Raw genomic sequence first — 19,812 nt, forward strand, 5'->3', positions numbered from 1 at the left:
AATTTAGGCAAAAAATGAATAAGTTTTCAAATACATAGTTTAATCAATAAGAGTCATTAAAATTCAAACATGTAAATTCAATTGCTTCACTAAATTGCATTTGAACCAAAATTTGCAAGGTATTTATTCTCAAATAATTATACAGTAAATTTGGGACATAGCCAAATTATTACGCGAAGTGAGATGACAACCTAAGCACCTTACCTTGGTTACTCAATTTGACACGTCTCCAAATGGACCATTTTTCCTTACTCATGGCGGCTCGATTAGCAAAGTGTTTGCAAGTTTCTGGTTCGTCACTCAAACCTTTTTACGCGAAATGAGATGACAACCCAAGTACCTCATCTCGATTACTAAATTCGGTCACATTCCTGAAATCTCCACTCATAATTTAAGCCATCAACGAAGTATTTTATTGTTATATTTTTTATTTTTTTAAAAGAAAGAAAATACATTTAAAATTAAACCATTAAGAATGATATTCTTACTAAGCAAATTTATAAACAACCAATTTTCATGAAACAATCTAATTACAATATTTTAATTTTTAACACACACGTCGGTTAAACTAGATAATGAACACTTTAATTCAAGAACCACCCAACTTTCTAAATTAACTAAGCATTGGAATTAGAGGCTCAATGTCAAATAAATTAAAAAATAATCCCATCATAAGAATTAACTCATGCGAAAGAGAAACAATCATGCATACTTACACATACTTACACCCCTACTTAACCTATGCTTGTCCTCAAGCATATTATATAATAATTAAAGTAAGTAGAGAGAAATGTCAAGTATACCCCTCATGTATATCTAACATAGTGGTCGGCGTTGGGAGTGACTACTTTGCAAGATGGCGATAATCGTGGAGACTTGGGTTTCCGTTGTTTCAAGGCGAGCTTCGATGCAGCTTAAACGTTGCTCTACAGATGAAGTAGGCTGCTTCTCTGGCTCCCTTGTAGCGAAATTATGACGTTGGTGAAAGAACCTATTACTGCGAGCACATGTAAAGGAGAAAAAATCGACTTCAGAAGGAAAAAGTTGGAAGATTAAATTTGTAATATAAGGCCCAAGTATGAGAGGTAGATTAAAGTGTAAAACATCATGAAAATTTAGTGCAAACCAATATCCTAAATTAAGCTTATATCCAGAATGCATACACCACAAGAAGAATAACTTTGTTTTGGTTAAAACATATGATGAATCATTTTGGCATTAATAACTAAAAGCTAAAAACTGATGAATATATCTTAAAGATGGTTCATGCACTGACAAATCCTTAGAGATTTTAGGATTGTAATGATGATTCCTAGATTGATTTAAAGCAGAATAAGCATCATTAGCATCGAAATTACATGGTATATCCAATAAAGTAGTATGGTATGAATCAGTTTGAACATCGTCAGGGTTAGTGAAACCCATGGCAAGGTTAAAATCTAAAATCAACATCCTAAAATCTCTACCAAGTAATCAAAAATGCATAATATCCGAGTTTCAACAGTTATAATGCATTAATATTAAAGCTAAATGTTGCATAGAACTCATAGACTAGTTCATAATAAGCAATACATGAAATATTTGCAAATGAACTCCAACCAATAGCATCAAAATAGTTCAATACAACATAATGTATATTAAGCATATGAAGAGTGTAAAGATCAATTTTCTTATAGACCGGGAGTGGCCGTTTTTGAATGCCGTCGTATCTTGCGTGATACTCTACGGTTACAAAGTTAGAGACCCTCGAAGTCGTGCTTCTGTCGGTATAGTGTAGATACGGCCTCACCTATTACGTTGACCGTCTTGGGGTGCTTGAACATTTTCTTCAAAGCAGCTGTGGTGGGCTCAATTTTCAAGACTTTAAATACTTGCTATGTGGAGATGATACTGGTTCATCAAATGATGGTCGAATTTAGTTATGATTTTATCCTTTTTAATGTAAAAAAATACAATTAAACTATAATTTAGGAGGAAAATGTAGCAACATGATGACAAAAAATCCAAATGGCAAATCCCAATTCTAGGATCTATTATGGTAGGATAGAGCAAATATTATTTTTTAAGAAATGAGTATTCAACCCAAACCGTGAATTCCAATTTAATCAAGTTTACAATTAATATATTAATGTTTCATTTGGTTAAAGTGCAATAATATAAGAAAATTACTTATTTATTATATTACAATAATGAAATATAAAAAATAATTAATATAATTTTAACTTAAAAATTAAGTAAAACTCTTATAAAATATATTCTTTTAAAATAATCTAAAATTCTCTTTGTACTAAAATAAATCATAAAAGTAATTTAATATTACCAATTAAATTAACTGATATACTTAAAATATACATTAAAAATAATTCTTTTATCAAACCAAATATAATATAAATATAAATTTTCATTATTTAATAAAAGTCAGTTTCGAGGCTGACAAAGAAGATATTGTTTAAAAATAGTAGGTTTTGACTTAAGGAAAAAACATCCCAAATTATTACCAAAATACCCATGTATATCATCGTTATTTTACCTAGGGTTTATTTTTTTCAACTTTTGTGGGCTGTCATTATCAGTGTTAGTATCCATCTTCCCATTCCCATTCCCATTCCCATTCCCATTCCTATTGTAACTTGGAAGGTTTACTTTATCTATTTATAAACTTTTAAATATTTTATTATTTTATTCATTAATATGGTTCATCCCCATGCATCAAATATTAACTTTTTTTTATATATAAAAGAATAGGTGGAAGTGAGGCTTTTTTATTATCTAAATAATATAAAATTAAAATTAATAATTGAATTTATTTATCAAAATGATATGGTTTAAACAAGTCTTTAACTTATGAGCTTATTTAACTACAAAAATAGGTTAATGGTTTGTTTACACACAATATAGTGAGTTAAAGGAGAATAAAAATAAAATAATAAATAAGAAGGGCTTACAAGGCAATTAGCTATATTTAAGATTTGGTGCCGCCACACCGGGACACTCTTGCATTTTCTTTCAGCAGTCAGTCCCTAAATACTTTAAATCATTACACTTCAATAAAATTATACTATTTTGATAAACAATTTAATGTGCATATTATTTTAGTTATTAATTTTATCTTTTTTTTTTGTATTATTTAAATAAAAAAGCCTGGAAGTGAAGGGGGTTTTTTTACCCAAATAGTATAGAAAAAAAATACTGAAATAGGATGTCAGAAAAAAATTTTACCAAAATAGGTTACTTTTTCATTGGAGCCTATTAGATAGGCGCTAATGAATAAAATAATAATAAAAATTTTTTTAATAAAATATAATTTTATATTTTTTTAATATTTTTTTTAAAAAATACAGGTCAAAATATGGTCGGGTCGGGTCGGGTCGGGTGGCGCCTGTCAAGTAGGCGCCTGTCAAGTAGGCGCCAATGAAGGAGCCTGATGGAGAGGCGCCAATGGTGCCTCTGCCCCCCCTGCATGCTGCTACTGCTGCTGCCATTGAATTGTCCCTTTATAAACCTTTTATTTTGGCTATAAGTAATAGCAAATGGTCCCAAACTCCACACGGTAGAGAAAAAAAAAAGAGAAAGGAGAATAAGAGAAGGAGAAGAAGAAGAAGAAAGAAAAAAAAGGTAATGTATTTTTTAATAAATAATTTTGTTTATAATTTAAAAGTTTATAGTTTGTGAATTTTTAGGATATATTTTAGAAAATATTGTGAATTTTTTGTTATTAATTATCTATATTTAGTGTTTATAGTTTAGATTAGAATTTTGTATGAATATTTTAAATTTTTGTATGAATATTATAATTTTTTATGAATATTGTAATGTTGTATGAATATTGTAATTATTTTATAATTAAATTTGTATTTATAGTTTTGGATTAGTAATTTTTGTATGAATATTGTAATTTTTATGAATATTATAAATTTTTGTATGAATATTGTAATATTATAGTTTTGTATGAATATTGCAATTTTTTGTATGAATATTGTAATTTTGTAATTTTGTATGAATATTATATTTTTTGTATGAATATTGTAATATTATAATTTTGTATGAATATTGCAATTTTTTGTATGAATATTGTAATTTTGTAATTTTGTATGAATATTGTAATGTGGGGATATATTGTAATATTGTAATTTTTGTATGAATATTGTAATTATTTTATAATTAATTTGTTAGTAATTTGGGAAAAATTCACAATATTTTGTGTTTGTAATTATTTAAAATTTAATTTATTAGTAATTTAGGATTAAGCTATAAGTTGTTGTGTTTAGTTTAGTATTTGGTGAGTTTAACATATAAAGTTTATAAAAAAATTAAAATCATTTCATTAAAAGTTTAATTATAAAAAATTAAAAATCATTTTATTAAAAGTTTAATTATAATGACTTTTTTAATCATATAGTTGTTGTTAACTCATTTAATTTTTATATAATGTAACTTTTATATAATTAAATTTTATTTGATTTTGTATTTATTTAACAACAATTATTGATTTTTGAAACAAATTAATCAATTCATTTTTTTATTGCAAATTTGTAGGAAATGGGTTCTCTAATTAATAATAATAATCACATATCAAATACTATTAATGAGATGGTAATAAAATTTATTTTTGATATTCATGTTATTTGTTGAATTAAATTATATTGTATTAACTATTTTGCTAATTTAATAATGTCAGGGTCCGTACAGCGCATTGAGGGGCCGTGTTAATAGTGTAGGGTTTCAGCCAGATGAACGCCTAATACCATACTTAGAGTTAGCCGGGTTCGGATCAGCGGCATTGATTCGGACTTTTGATCTACGATACGACTTGATTTACGCTTTAGTCGAGCGATGGCGTCCGGAGACCCACACATTTCATCTGCCGTGCAGAGAGTGTACCGTCACTATAGAGGATGTTGCAGTACAGCTCGGGCTTCCCATAGACGAGAATGCGGTCACGGGCGTAAGTTCAATCTCTAGGCTGGCTACCCTTTGCAATGAACTACTTGGACGCTCGCCAAGTTAGGGGAAATTTACCAGTTGGAGATTTTCATGGCTACATGCCAATTTTGAGCATTTGCCAAGTACTGCTAATGAATGGAACGTGATGCAGGTTGTTCGAGCTTACATTATGCACCTTATAGGGGGTGTACTCATGCCGAATGCAAACGGCAGTAAGGTCCACTTGATGTACTTACCCTTATTATCCAATTTGCATAACACTCGTTCATACAGTTGGGGGTCCGCAGTTTTAGCCATGTTGTATCGCGAACTTTGTCGGACAACAGCTCCTTCTGCGGTTGACATGGGCGGATGCCTCATACTGCTGCAGTCGTGGGCACTTTACCGGATGCCATTCTTGGCACCCATTAGTCATCAATCATATGTATTTCCACTCGTTAATAGGTGATGAATTTTTACTCATTATAATAATTAGTTGACTTTTTCTATATTATATTATTCTAACATTTTTGTTTTCATAGGTGGAGTAGTAATCCGGGTATCGAAAAGTCACAGACGGTTCCGATATATCGTCTAATGATTGAGAATCATGCTGGAGAGGGGGTAAATTTTTCGAATATAAACTTAATTTTATTATTTTATCTCACTCGACCCGCGTTAATATAACAACGTTATTAACTATGCAGTTCATTTGGATGTCATATTCTGCTCCAGAAATTATGGCAGTTATCCCATCATCTGCCCACGTCCACTCAAACCTATGGTGCATTAGCGCACCCATTATCAATTTTAACGTAGTGGAGTGGTATCATGGCAATCGAGTACTCCGGCAGTTCGGTTGCATACAGTATATCCCGACACTACCAGTACAATTAGGGGAGATCCATGGGATGAGCAAGAAGGGGAGGTATGGAGATAATTGGGAAGAAGTGCACGAAGAATACATTACGATATGGAACAACCGGTTCGGGAGGGTACCTCAGATGGATCGTGCTCCGGATTTGCAGCCCTCGTTAGAGTATATACAGTGGTACTGTGAGACAGGGAAACCATTTCTGTTTGGTGGGCGGTCGATTGTAGTCCCTCCGTATACGACACGAATTACGCAACCCCTTCGAGATCTGCATCATGCACCGAGCGAGCGAGCGAGCCGAGCGGACCTGCACCTGAACTACATTCTAGGGATAGTTCTTATCATCCAGAATTAGGGGGCGATGACTATTTCGTGGCCTCGTATCCACCTCAGTACTCCGCTCCTTCCGGCCAATATCCACTGTCGTACTCCTCTCCTCCCGGATCAAGTTCATCGATGGCATTTGAGACATATGATTATTCATCTATGTTTCACACACCTCAACATACTGTCGAGGAGAATGTTGATAATCGTAATCGCCCACAACGTGAGCGTCGAGCTCCACAAAAATATACCCCTAGAACCACACCATCAAACCATTAATTTTAGGGGCTTTTGTAATAAACAACCTCATATTTATGTAATGATAGTTCTTATCTAAATAAAATTATAATGGTTTAAAAATGTCTCCATAACTGTAACAAATTGTAGACAATTTTGTGATTCAAACCATATTTATGTAATGAAGTACATATTAATTTCTACCCGATTGAGACGATTGTCCAACATGGTAGTTTCGGAGAGGGCATTTACTCCGATTATGACCGGGTAATCTGCATAGGCCACACAAATTCCCATCAGATTTCTCTCTAATGTCCATTTCGTTATGGATTCTGGATGATTGCGGACGACCTTTCAGGTTTTTACGCAACCTTATGTCTGGGACTAGCTCGAAGGTCGTCGGAGGTACCTTCAAAGTAGATAGGTGTACACTTCATCGATAAATTGTTCTACATTGAGCCCAACTTTAGCACAAGCTGCCACGGCGTGTGCACATGGAAAATGAAGTGTTTGAAACCTCCTACAATCGCACTGTCTATTTCGGAGATCAACTCCGTAGGACCTAGATGGTATACTGGGTCGACAACCGATGGTCTCTGTAACTCGAAATGTTTCATTATGTCGTGAATATATTTCTACTGTCATCGACCTCACCATTTGACGGTTTACAACTATTGCATCCCTAATGCCTTCGACAAAGACATGTCCCACCTCCATCTGGTTCACTTGCTGCTGACCCATTCTTGGCATCAAGGTAGCCAACCTGTAGAATGTTGCCTAGAAGACAGATGAAATTAGAAGATGTCGTGTTTTTAATAACACAGCGTTGATCCTATCCACTAAGTTTATAGTCATTTGACCATAACGAAAGCCCTCGTCAAAACATTGAGCCCATTGCCACGGCTCCATGGTACCCAGCCACTGCCGGAAAGATGTGTTGGTTTGACCCTCCATGTCACTCTCAAGTCGGGCCATTCTTTGGCGAAAAATGTGTGGCTCTAGCTCGTACGCTGCATATGTATTAAAAAAATTTAAGTTACAGTATTGCTCTAAAACATTAAAACTTATATTTAAAAGATGAGGTAATTCTTTACCAATTCTCACAACTTGTCTCTTCCAGTCTGCATTCTTATAATCTCGCTGAAAGTTAGCCGCGATGTGCCGGATCCAGTAAACAGATCTCCACGGTACACCAGAACGCCTAATAGCTGTAATTAATCATTTCCATCTATCGGAAATGATGCAAATATTATCATTGCTAATTACATACCTCCGCAAGTTGGTAAGAAAGAACTCCCACGATTCCATGTTCTCCTTATCGACGATGGCAAATGCTATTGGGAGTACGTTCCTGTTGCCGTCTTGAGCAACTGCAAGAAGTAAGATCTGTGTGTATTTTCCATATAGCCAGGTTCCATCTACTTGCACAAATGGTTTGCAGTGGGGAAATGTGCGCACACATTGATCAAAAGTCCAGAACATCCGATGGAAAATTCTTTTTCTCGATTGTAGTTGGTCATTTGGCCCGTAATAAGATCGTGTCTGCAACTCAATTAGAGTCCCCGGTACGTGTTCCCTCATGGCGGCTATCCATCCCTGTAATTCATTGTACGATACATCGAAATCTCCGTACAATTGGTCCATTGCCATCTGTTTAGCTATCCATTCCTTCTGGTATGATACTCGATACTGGAATCGTGCTTGTATTTCAGCAATCAGTACTGAAACTTTAATGGTCGGCATGTCTTTCACCATTGGCATGATACATGTACAGATAGTTTTGGAGTCAAGTTTTCGATGATCTTCTGTCATACGTGTTGAAGTGCATGTGTGGGGCCCAACAAATTTTCGTATCTCCCACATCTGCGACTTCTGCATGAATGCAGCTCGTATGCGCCAATTGCAGCCTTCTACCGACCTCTAACACTCTCCAATATATAATGTTGGTTTAGACTCGATGACTTTGTAATCTACTGATATATTCATGCTATACCGCTTAATCGCAAACATGTATTCTTCCTTACTTTCAAATCTCTGGCCCACACGTAACTCATCTGGATCAGAATATACGCCCATTCGGTAAGCATGTGGTATTTCAGTACTCAAAACTCACCGCTCTTTGCATCGGGTCTATCCGAGACATGTGTGCCCCAAGATTATTGTGTATCACAATACGATGAATCTGGCTTCCGACTGAAGACGCATTAAAGTTTCCATCCTCATTCACGCATTCGTCGTCAATATCATCCGGGACCTCGTCTGCGTCGGGATCACTCTCACTATCCACTTCGTAATCAACAGGATCATTACTATAGTATACATCATCACCAACCACATCGGTCTACCGCAAAGATTAAGATCAATATTTATCCCATGTATAGGTGATTGACTATCAACATACGATACCGGAACCACCATACACGGTGCTTCAACTCCATCTTCTTCACCTAATGGAGTGGGATCTTCAGTTGCCTCCACACTGGCTAACTCAGCAAATAACTAAATCGGTGCATTTTTGTTACTCGCAGTCCTACAATAAAGAGCGACCATTGTCTCCACGTCTTCATCGTCTACAAGTTCCATTTCGGTAAATTTTATTGGATCTGTTGAAACTGGAAACTTGTAGAAAACTTTTGTTATCCTTCTCCCACAACGTCTATAAATTTTTTCACTAATTTTTTCCTTCATATCATCAAACGAGATATTTCTATCAAATCTCATTGCTACTTGTTTGCGACATTCAAATATACATCTCACAGTTGTTGTCAAAATTTCTCAATCGAAATAAACGCATACAAAAAACTGATTCTCCATTTTCAATACTAGATCAGAAAAAGAATTTCAAATTTCTTAAAACAGTTTCAAAATGTAAACAAATTACATAATAATTTTAATGCAAAATTTTTCATTCAGAAGCTAACAAAATTAATAACATGACAAAATAACTTTCAAATAATAAAATTACTAACAATACTCTACATTCTATTTAAAAAGAAAAACCAAAATACCTAATTTTTTTCTTCTTTTCCTTCCTTCTTTTCTTCTGCTTCATTCCTTCTTATTTCTTTCGTTTTTGGAGTAAAATTTATGTCTGTGTTGGCGGTATTTATAGGGAAAAATAACAGCATTGACGCCTCTCAGAATGGCACCACCATTGGCGCCTCCCAAGTAGGCACCACCATTGGCACCTCCCAGATAGGCGCCAATACTATGTATTATACGGGTTATATACTAACCCGGAAAAGTATAAAATTATATTTTATTAAAAAAAATTTATTATTATTTTATTCATTGGCGCCTATCTAATAGGCTCCAATGAAAAAGTAACCTATTTTGGTAAAAAAAATTTCTGACATCCTATTTCAGTATTTTTTTTTATACTATTTGGGTAAAAAACCCAAGTGAAGGTCTACAAAGTTTTCATAATTCATTGTAAAGCCCAAAATCTGCCCGGGCCCAACACACTCAAAACAGTCCAATTACAAAATAAAACCCAAAATGTTAACAGTTCATTTACAAACCAAAAAAAAAAAAACCAGACCCAAAATTAAATAAACCCAACAGGCCCAAAAGAAAAAAACTAGCCCACAACAAAAACTTTCAGCAGCAGCAAAGGATGAGAGAACCCTAGCCGCATGCACACCTTCAGTAGTGCGCGCCGCTCCAACTCCTCGCCGCCTCTGCCTATGCGCGCCGTTCCATCTCCTCGTACGCCATCGTCACGCCTCTGACACCTGCAGAGAGCAATAAACACGCAAGCACAAGAAGACAACAGAAGCATACAACAGAAAAAAACAAGAAAATAGAAACAAAAAGTTGTAAAATGGCTATAAAAAGTCACAATGAACAATAGTTATCTCTTCTGGACTTTTGACGAAAAAAATCAGAAATCAAATAAAAAGGTTGTTGTTCTTGTTTTTTTCTGGTCGATTCATTTGTTTATTTTATTTTATTTTATTTTATTATTATTGTTTTTTACAAATCGTTTTTAAAAAAAAACTATTAATAAATATAAGATAAAAGGGAGAAGAGGGGTTACCTGAACCGACCGGTAGCCCCGCCGTCTGTGTCTCTTCGCCGCCGTGGGATCCGAACACGGGGGAGGGCTAAGGACCCCTTTTTTCTCCGATTTCTGGCTTCAAGGACTCGGCCTTTGAACGCGCTTCAAAGCACTGGTCAAGGAAGCGTCTTCGTGCGACGCCGGCCACCGGACACGGTGGCGCTACGGCGGCAGATGTGGCCGGTTTCTAGAAATGATGAGAGAGGGGGAGGGAGATTTCTGATTTTTTTTTTAAAATGAAAGAGGAGAAATGAAGTTTTTTTAAAAAAATTGGTTTAAATAGCAACAAGGAAACGACGCTGTTTTGGAGTGTGGGTTCAGAAGCCAAAACAACGTCGTTTTGGCCCTGACCCGACCTAGTGGCGTTAAGGATCCGCGCATTTCTGTTAAATGGGCTATTTATGCCCTTGGTCCCTCCTCATTATTAATTTGTTTTGATTTCATCCTTCTGCTTGTTTATTTATTCTTTTTTATTTTGTCCTGCGAATTTTCTGCTCGTCTCAGTTTAGTCCTGTGCAAAACGACGCGCATAAGGGGTGGGAATATTGCACAATCGGTCCCCCATGTCCTCAGCGCATTTTATTTCAGCCCCCTAGCAATCTGTTTTATTTATTTGCAATTTAAACTCCGATTTTTAGCCTGATTTCAATTCGGTCCATGACTTGTTTGTATTATTTCCCTTTTTATTTTTTTATTTATTGCTTATTTATTATTTCTATTTTTATTTTAAAAAATATTTTCATTAAATAATTCTATTAATTTTTTACTCATTTTCCATTTTTGATTTAATTAAGGCATTTTAAAATCAACATTAATAAAAGAGGATCGATTTTAAATCTTTTCAAACTTTCACTTTCGACATAAAGACATTAAATAATCAACTAAGGTACCAATTTTGGGCGATCGAGGTGCTAACCCTTCCTCGTATGTGAATCGACTCCGACCCGTTTTCTAAATTTCGTAGACCAAAATCGTTGTTTTGATAAAATCAAATCGTTTATTAAAAACAACCACTTTTCAAGATGATCCGATCACACCTCATCAAAAAGGATTGGTGGCGACTCTCATTTTCGTTTTTATTTTTAAAATCTAAGTTAACCCCATTTTATTCAAAAAATGGTGTCAACATTCATCATAGACAAACTTATTTGTATATATATGTATAAAGCAAGATTCCAACCTAAATCTCAGAGAGAGAAGAAAACAAACATCAATTAATCGCTAAGGTACAATCATTTTTCCTATCTTTTTCCTTTGTGTCATTTCATGCAATAAATTTGTGCTTTGAAACTTGGATTTGTTAATGATTTGTTTTGGGAATTATTTACTTGATTTAGAAGCAGAACCAACATTAAATTATTATTGTAATCTGGGCAAAATAATCAACACAACAGAACAAAAAATCCATACTATAAAATGAAAGAGGGATGCAACCTTTTCAATTGGAATTACGTGTTTGATATGAATCGGCTGTGAATGTGACGACAGAGATACGACCCCACTCTTAGCAAAGACTAATGAAAAGCAGTTTTATATGTTGTCCTTTCTATTGCCTGTCGCATCAACTTCATGTTCTACTCGATTAGTTAAAATGTGGATTGATTTCAACCAAGAAAATATTTCTTTTCTGTAATTTGTCTGCATAGGTTTTTTTTTTTAATGAAAGTGGTAATATTTATTGTCGTTATTCGTATTCGATGAGAAAAAAACATCAAAATGGGTTGTAAAATTCACTCTTCTTTTCATGGTTTAACTCCAATTATATATCTTCTTTTTCTCTTTGAGGTGGTGTTTTGATTCTTCAAGTATTTGTATAGCTTTAGAGGTCCACTTCTGTTAACCCTAAACCGGTCTTGGTTTCATGGCTTCAACACCGAAAATGAACCTTTTTTATCATTTGGAATCAAAATGTTTGGCTGTAGTACGTAAAGAGATGTATTATAGTATTCACACTTCTCTAATTTCCTACCATTACTATTTCACCTAAATTTGGCTGCTAATAGGTGAAGAATATTGCAGCTGTGTATAAAATATTGAGCAGACAAAGATTTATATATATAGTAATTTTTATTCACTGACCGTCTTAATTGCCAATTGGTTTATGCATGACATGTGATGTACAATTGACTGATGGATATTTATGAAATTATGAAGAAAAAACAAATTTGTGGACCAGAATCTGATATTGAAAGGGAATAATTATGTATTAAATATTCTTTTATTATCTCCTTAGAATCGTGTCAGCACAAATTGTGTAGTGTACATGTGGAAGCAGTCTACTAAACGAAAGCGACCAAAAAACCAATCAACGAACACCAAAATAATGTTAAACTTTAGCCTGCATTGCAACAAAAGACCAGCAGCAGCAAATTGAGCAATGTCAAGCTATTATACTGTTCTGAAGTGAAGAAATGGAGCTGGTTCGATTGAAGCAACTTATTTTGGATGATTTGTTCCTATGTAACTTTGTCCAAATCTTTTATATTTTGATAGCAAAGTTAGTAGGATAGATTGATTGATTTACTTTGATGTAATAGCTGGTATGCCAGCTTTCTTTTGTATGCAAGTTGTTATATTTTTAGTATGATTTTAATGGGAGCAGTTAACAAGTAGGTAACTGTACAAACCTTTTGTAACTTACATATATTCAAAATTTTAATGAAAATTTAAATGACTTTCAGTTACATTTTGCTGAGTTTTTTCAGTTTCAAGTTTCCTTTTCTTTGCTTCATTCGGTCTCTTATTTTCTTTGCTGAAAAATCCAACAAATGGTATCAAGAGCTCGTTGTCTTTGAGGGCCTTGGTTGTACACTGTCACTAAGCAAGTTGTGCTTAAAACAAAAGAAGCAGAGGTTGTTTTTTGGTTGCTGTGAAAATGAGTTTTACACCACCTCCTCCACCTGTCTTTGCTGGAGAAAATTACAACATTTGGGCAGTGAAAATGAGGACATACCTGCAGGCGCATGACCTGTGGAATGTTGTTCTCAATGACACTGAGCCACCACCACTAAGAGCCAACCCGACCATAGCTCTGGTTAGGCAGCATAGTGAAGACTGTGCCAAGAAGTACAAGGCCATGTCATGCCTTCAAAGTGGAGTTTCTGATATTATTTTCACGAGGATAATGGCCCGTGACACACCAAAGTAGGCCTGGGACAAACTCAATGAGGAGTTTCAAGGGTCTGATAAGACCAGGCAACAACAGCTGATCAACTTGAGAAGGGACTTTGAGAACCTGAAAATGAAGGACTCGGAAACTATTAAGCAGTATGCTGGTAGAATTATGGCTACTGTCAACAATATAAGATTGCTTGGGGAAGAATTTAGTGACCAAAGAGTGGTTGAGAAGGTCATAACAACCTTGCCAGAGAAGTATGAAGCAAAAATTTCTTCTCTGGAAGATTCAAGGGACTTGTCAACAATCCCTTTGACAGAGCTTATAAATGCTCTTTATGCTCAAGAGCAAAGAAGGGCAAACAGAATGGAAGATCACTATGAAGGAGCCTTTCAAGCTAGAAGCAAAGAAAGCTCAGGTTCAAACTCGAATACCAAAGGCAAGAAGCCTTGGATAGAAAAGAAGAAGAAAGAGCCTATCAAGAAGAAGTTTCCACCTTATATTCATTGTAAGAAGACTACTCACCTTGAAAAATACTGCTGGTACAGACCATACATTTAATGTAGACGCTGCAAACAATTTGGCCACATTAAAAAGGTCTGTAAAAACAAGTCAAAAGCATAACCTCAATATCAGAATCAAGCTCAGGCTGCAGAAGATGTTGAAATACAAGAGAGCATGTTTTTTCAGCATCATGCTTTGCAAGCTTGAGCAAGGTTGGCAAAATTTGGCTAATTGATAGTGGATGTACTCACCACATGGCTTCTGAGAAGAGTATATTTAAGGAGCTTGACACCACTTACAAGTCCAACGTCAGAATTGGCAATGGTGAGCTGCTAGAGGTAAAAGGCAAAGGCAAGGCTTTGATAAGCACTAAGTCAGGTAATAAAACCATTTCTGAGGTTCTCTACGTACCTGATATTGATCAAAACTTGCTGAGTGTTGGCCAGTTATTGGAGAAGGGCTACTCTCTGATTTTTGAAGGCAAGAATTGTTTGATCAAAAATGCTGCCGGTGAAGTGTTAACTACAGTGGCTATGCAAGACAGAACCTTCATTGTGGATGTGAATCAGCTACAGGAAAGGGCATATGCATCTCAGTCTGATGAAGCAGGCTTGTGGCATAAGAGGATGGGACATGTAAACTACAACTCTCTTAGTATGTTGCAGAAGATGAATTTGGTCAGTGGCATGTCTAAAATTGAGCCAAGGGAGGTTGTGTGTGAGGTCTGTCAGCTAGGCAAATAGACCAGATTACCCTTTCCTGTCAACAAAGCATGGAGAGCACAAGGAAAGCTTCAGCTGGTTCATACAGACATCTGTGGACATATGAAGACCATCTCCTTAAATGGCAGCAGGTACTTTGTACTTTTCATTGATGATTACTCTAGGTTCTGTTGGGTAAAATTTTTAAAGCATAAGTCAGATGTTTATGATTCTTTTTGCAAATTTAAAGCTTTGGTTGAAACTTAAGCTAGCTGAAAACTGAAATGTTTGAGGTCTGACAATGGATCTGAGTATGTATCTCAAATATTTCAAAAGATATGTGATGATGCTGGAATTCAACACCAGTTAACTACTGTGTATACACCACAGTAAAATGGTGTCTGTGAGAGAAAAAAATAGAACAGTCATTGATATGGCCAGGTGTCTTTTGTTTGAGGCTAAAATGTCTAACATTTTTTGGGCTGAAGCTATCAACACAGCTGTTTACCTGCTAAATAGGTTACCAACTAATGCAGTCAAGGGTAAAACACCCTTTGAAGCCTGGTTTGGACAAAAATCATTTGTCTCTCATGTGAAAGTGTTTGGTTGTTTGTGTTATGTATTGGTACCACTAGAGAAAAGAACCAAGTTGGATAGGAGGTCTATGCCAGGGGTGTTTGTTGGCTATAGCAGTGTAAAAAAGGGATATAAAGTCTTTGATCCACTAACCAAGAAGGTTGTAGTGAGTAGATATGTCAAGTTTAGTGAAGCAAATAGTTGGAAATAGGATGGAGTTGAGGCAAGTTTACTTGATGTAGATCAGAATAACATTGATATGCAACAAGCTGAAATGAAGAAGTGGTTGAAGATGGCGATGATGAACCTGTTCGAGGCACCAGGACTCTAGCAAACATCTATGAAAGATGTTCTGTAACCTTGGTGGAACCTTCATGCTATGATGAAGCTGCAAGAGAAAGATGTTTGCAAGAGGCTATGGAAGCTGAACTAAGGATGATTAAGAAGAATGATACTTGGGAGCTTGTAAATAGGCCTGAAAACAGAAGGATTATTGGTGTCAAATGGGTCTTTAGAACTAAAAATAATGCTGATGGTTCCCTAAATAGACACAAAGCCAGATTGGTTGTAAAAGGGTATAGTCAGCAGCAAGGGGTTGATTTTTCTGAAACTTTTACACCTGTTGCAAGGCTAGACACCATCAGACTGTTGCTTGCTTTGGCAGCTCAAAAGCACTGGAGGGTGCACCATTTAGATGTTAAGTCAGCCTTTCTAAATGGTTTTCTTAATGAGAAAATTTTTATAGAACAGCCTGAAGGTTTTAAGATCCCTGGTGAAGAACACAAAGTCTACAAGTTGAAGAATGCCTTGTATGGCCTAAAACAGGCTCCAAGGGCTTGGTATGAAAGGATTGATGGCTACTTAGCAAGGCTCAGGTTCACAAAAAGTGTTAGTGAGCCTACACTTTATGTTAAGAAAGATTTGAAGGAAACTTTGTTAATTATTTATTTATATGTTGATGACCTGTTGGTTATTGGCTGCAAAAATGAGCTTATTGTGGACTTCAAGAAATAGACGCAAGAAGTCTTTGAAATGACTGATCTTGGTCTAATGACCTACTTTCTTGGTATGGAAATAAAACAAGTGATGGTATCTTCATAAGTTAGCAAACATTTGCATCCAAGGTGCTGGAGAAATTTTGTATGTCGAATTGCAAATCTGTTACCACACCTGTTGCATTGGGAGAGAAGTTGTCAAGCATCAGTGAGCATGATCGAGTGGATGAAAAAGCCTTTAGAAGCCTAATTGGTTGCTTACTTTATTTGACAGCAACAAGACTAGACATTGTCTATGCTGTCAGTTTTCTTTCGAGGTTTATGCATTGTTGTAATGTGGCACATTTAAAGGCAGCAAAAAGGGTGTTAAGATATGTCAAAGGAACCATCAATTCTGGTGTGAAGTTTTGGAAGGCAAAGGAGCTAAAACTTGCTGGCTACTCTGATAGTGATTAGGCAGGGTCAGTTGATGACATGAAGAGCACATCAGGTTACTTCTTTACTCTAGGCTCGAGTGTTTTTAGCTGGAGTTCAAAGAAGCAAAAAGCTGTTGCTCAATCCATAGTAGAGGCAGAGTACACTTCAGCTGCAGCAGCAGTTAATCAAGCCATTTGGCTTAGAAAAATTTTATGTGATTTGAATGAAGAGCAAGCTCAGCCTACTGAAATCAAAGTTGATAATCAATCAGCTGTGACAATAGCCAAAAATCTAGTCTTCCATGGAAAGACTAAACATTTCAAATTTAAATTTCATTTTATTAGAGAAGTTGAGCAATCGAAGGAGGTCAGTCTAGTCCATTGCAGTTCAGAAACTCAATTGGCTGACATTCTGACTAAGCCATTAGGAGCTAACAGGTTTGATGTCTTGAAAGAAAAGATTGGTGTTTGTTGCATACAGTCTAAGGAGGAGTTTTGAACTTTGGCCTACATTGCAACAAAAGACCAGCAGCAGCAAATTGAGCAATGTCAAGCTGTTATATTGTTTTGAAGTGAAGAAATGGAGCTGGTTCGATTGAAGCAACTTATTTTGGATGATTTGTTCCTATGTAACTTTGTCCAAATCTTTTGTATTTTGATAGCAAAGTTAGTAGGATAGATTGATTGATTTATGTTGATATAATAGCTGGTATGCCAACTTTCTTTTGTATGCAAGTTGTAATATTTTTAGTATGATTTTAATGGGAGTAGTTAACAAGTAGGTAACTGTACAAACCTTTTGTAACTTACATATATTCAAAATTTTAATGAAAATTTACATGACTTTCAGTTACATTTTGCTGAGTTTTTTCAGTTTCAAGTTTCCTTTTCTTTGCTTCATTCGGTCTCTTATTTTTTTTGCTGAAAAATCCAACAAATAAGATGCAATAAATCGGTGGAGCGTGGGAGTTTCTTTGATGGCATCTTGTATGGAATAGCTGAAGTGAATGAGAGTAGCGTTTGTTTCTGTTAGAATTGTGTGACCCAAATTCTAAGAGATTGCTTGCAAGTCAAGTTAAACAAAAATATATTTTCTTTCTAGAAGATTTAGTATTTATTAGTATAATATATTTAACATTTATTAGTATAGTTTATTTGACTTACTAATTTAGCCTATAAATAGGCTCTTTTACAATCTTAGAAATATGATACCCATTAGTTTAGAACTCATAACACATTCAGAGAATTTTGTGTTTACATTTTGAGGGTTCTTTGTTTTTCGGGTTTTCGGGGTTTAGCTTTATCTCCATCTTTTGTACTCTTCATTCTTTTGCCATTATAGTAAAATTATCTTTGCCTGTGGTTTTTTAATCCTCTTTGGAGGGGTTTTTCCCGTTAAATTTGTGTTTCATCTTCTTAATTTTTCTGCTATTTTTACTTGTTCGTTGCTTAATCGGGACAATCCTAACAAGTGGTATCAGAGTTAGTTCAATTTTCATAGATCAGCTCATTCAGAGATGGCAGCAACAAGGTTTGAAATTGAGAAGTTCGATGGTAAGACAAATTTCAATTTATGGCAAGTTCAGATAATGACAATTCTAGTTCAAAACGGCTTGAAAAAGGTTGTTACAGGAAAAAAACCTGAGAATCTAAATCAAACAGGATGGAAGAGCTTAATGAAAAGACATTGTTTGCAATCTAGTTGTGCCTTGCGAATACAGTATTGCAGGAGGTGTTGATGGAGAAGACCTCATTCGCCTTGTGGAAAAGGTTAGAAACTCTTTATGCGACTAAGTCTCTAGCTAACCGTTTAGTGTTGAAACAACGTCTATTTACGTTTAGCATGAACGAAGGTGAGCTTCTTAAAGATCACATCAGTCATTTCATTACTCTTTTAAATGATTTAAAGAACATTGAGGTTCAGATTGACGATGAAGATCAAGCTATGCTATTATTGTGCTCTTTACCCTCTTCATACAAGTCTTTCAGGGAGACCCTGATTTATAGTAGAGACAAACTCTCGTTCGAAGATGTGAAGGGTTATTTGTTGAGTAGAGACAAACTCGACAATGAGTTTGGTTTGAATAGCAAAGTAGATAGACAAACTTCCGTTTTGGTAGCATCAAAGAAACGAGACAAAAGGTGTCGCTATTGTAAAAAGTTAGGTCACGTCAAAGCATATTGTTTTAAACTGCGAAATAAAAGAGCTGCTGAGAGTAACGAGGAAGATGTAGTTGGTGCTAATTTGGTCGATGAAGGTGGTGATGATTTCTTGTTAGTGTCAACGAGCGACAACTCCAAGCTTAAGTCTGAGTGGATCCTAGATTCAGGATGTTCTTTTCACATGTGTCCCAATAGAGAATGGTTCTCCACATACAGTTCAGTTGAAAGTGGAGTTGTGCACATGAGAAACGATTCATCTAGTAAGATAATTGGTATTGGTACTGTTAAAATTAGGATACACGATGGGACGATTATAACACTCTCAGATGTAAGGTATGTACCTGATTTACGAAAGAATTTCATCTCCTTGAGTATTTTAGACTTGAAAGGATGCAAAATGAACATCGAGTCGAGCGACATTAAAGTATCTCGTGGAGCTCTCGTTTTGTTGAAAGGTAAAAGAACTGGCAGTCTTTATATTCTGGAAGGTTTTACAGTGACCGGTGAAATCGGACGTCCCTCGTCCGTTACGGAGTCAAAGTCAACTCGTTTGGAGCAGAGGCAACATGGTCATAGGAGGGAAAAAGGTATGACCGTTTCGTTGAAGAGAGGTTCTCTTTTGGATGCAGGTTTTAAAAAGTTAGGGCACTGTGTTCGTGAAAATCAGACCCGGGTTAGTTTTGATTTGGCAGTGCACAAGTCGAAGGCTAGAAGTCTTCCAGCTTCTAAGTATAGATTCGACTCAGTTAATTCCCTGCATAGTTCAAGATAGGCCCGTGGCTGGTTTTGGCAAAGATGGCGTTGAAAGAATTCGTGTCAAGGTGGAGATTGTTAGAGTTGTGTGACCTAAATTCTAAGAGATTGCTTTCAAGTCAAGTTAAACAAAAATATATTTTCTTTCTAGAAGATTTAGTATTTATTAGT

General features: G+C 35.6%; 1 protein-coding gene across 1 annotated transcript; it reads left to right on the forward strand.

The window, feature by feature from the left end:
- Positions 1 to 856: 856 nt before the first annotated feature.
- Positions 857 to 6,152, forward strand: LOC128033833 (serine/threonine-protein phosphatase 7 long form homolog). The gene is made up of 5 exons (XM_052622066.1): positions 857 to 937; positions 4,679 to 4,945; positions 5,096 to 5,388; positions 5,466 to 5,547; positions 5,631 to 6,152. Exons 1-5 carry the CDS (start codon positions 857 to 859, stop codon positions 6,150 to 6,152), a joined length of 1,245 nt encoding a protein of 414 aa, XP_052478026.1.
- Positions 6,153 to 19,812: the final 13,660 nt, after the last annotated feature.

The sequence above is a fragment of the Gossypium raimondii genome, chromosome 10 (assembly GCF_025698545.1).
Source record: "Gossypium raimondii isolate GPD5lz chromosome 10, ASM2569854v1, whole genome shotgun sequence".
In the NCBI taxonomy this organism is placed as follows: domain Eukaryota; kingdom Viridiplantae; phylum Streptophyta; class Magnoliopsida; order Malvales; family Malvaceae; genus Gossypium; species Gossypium raimondii.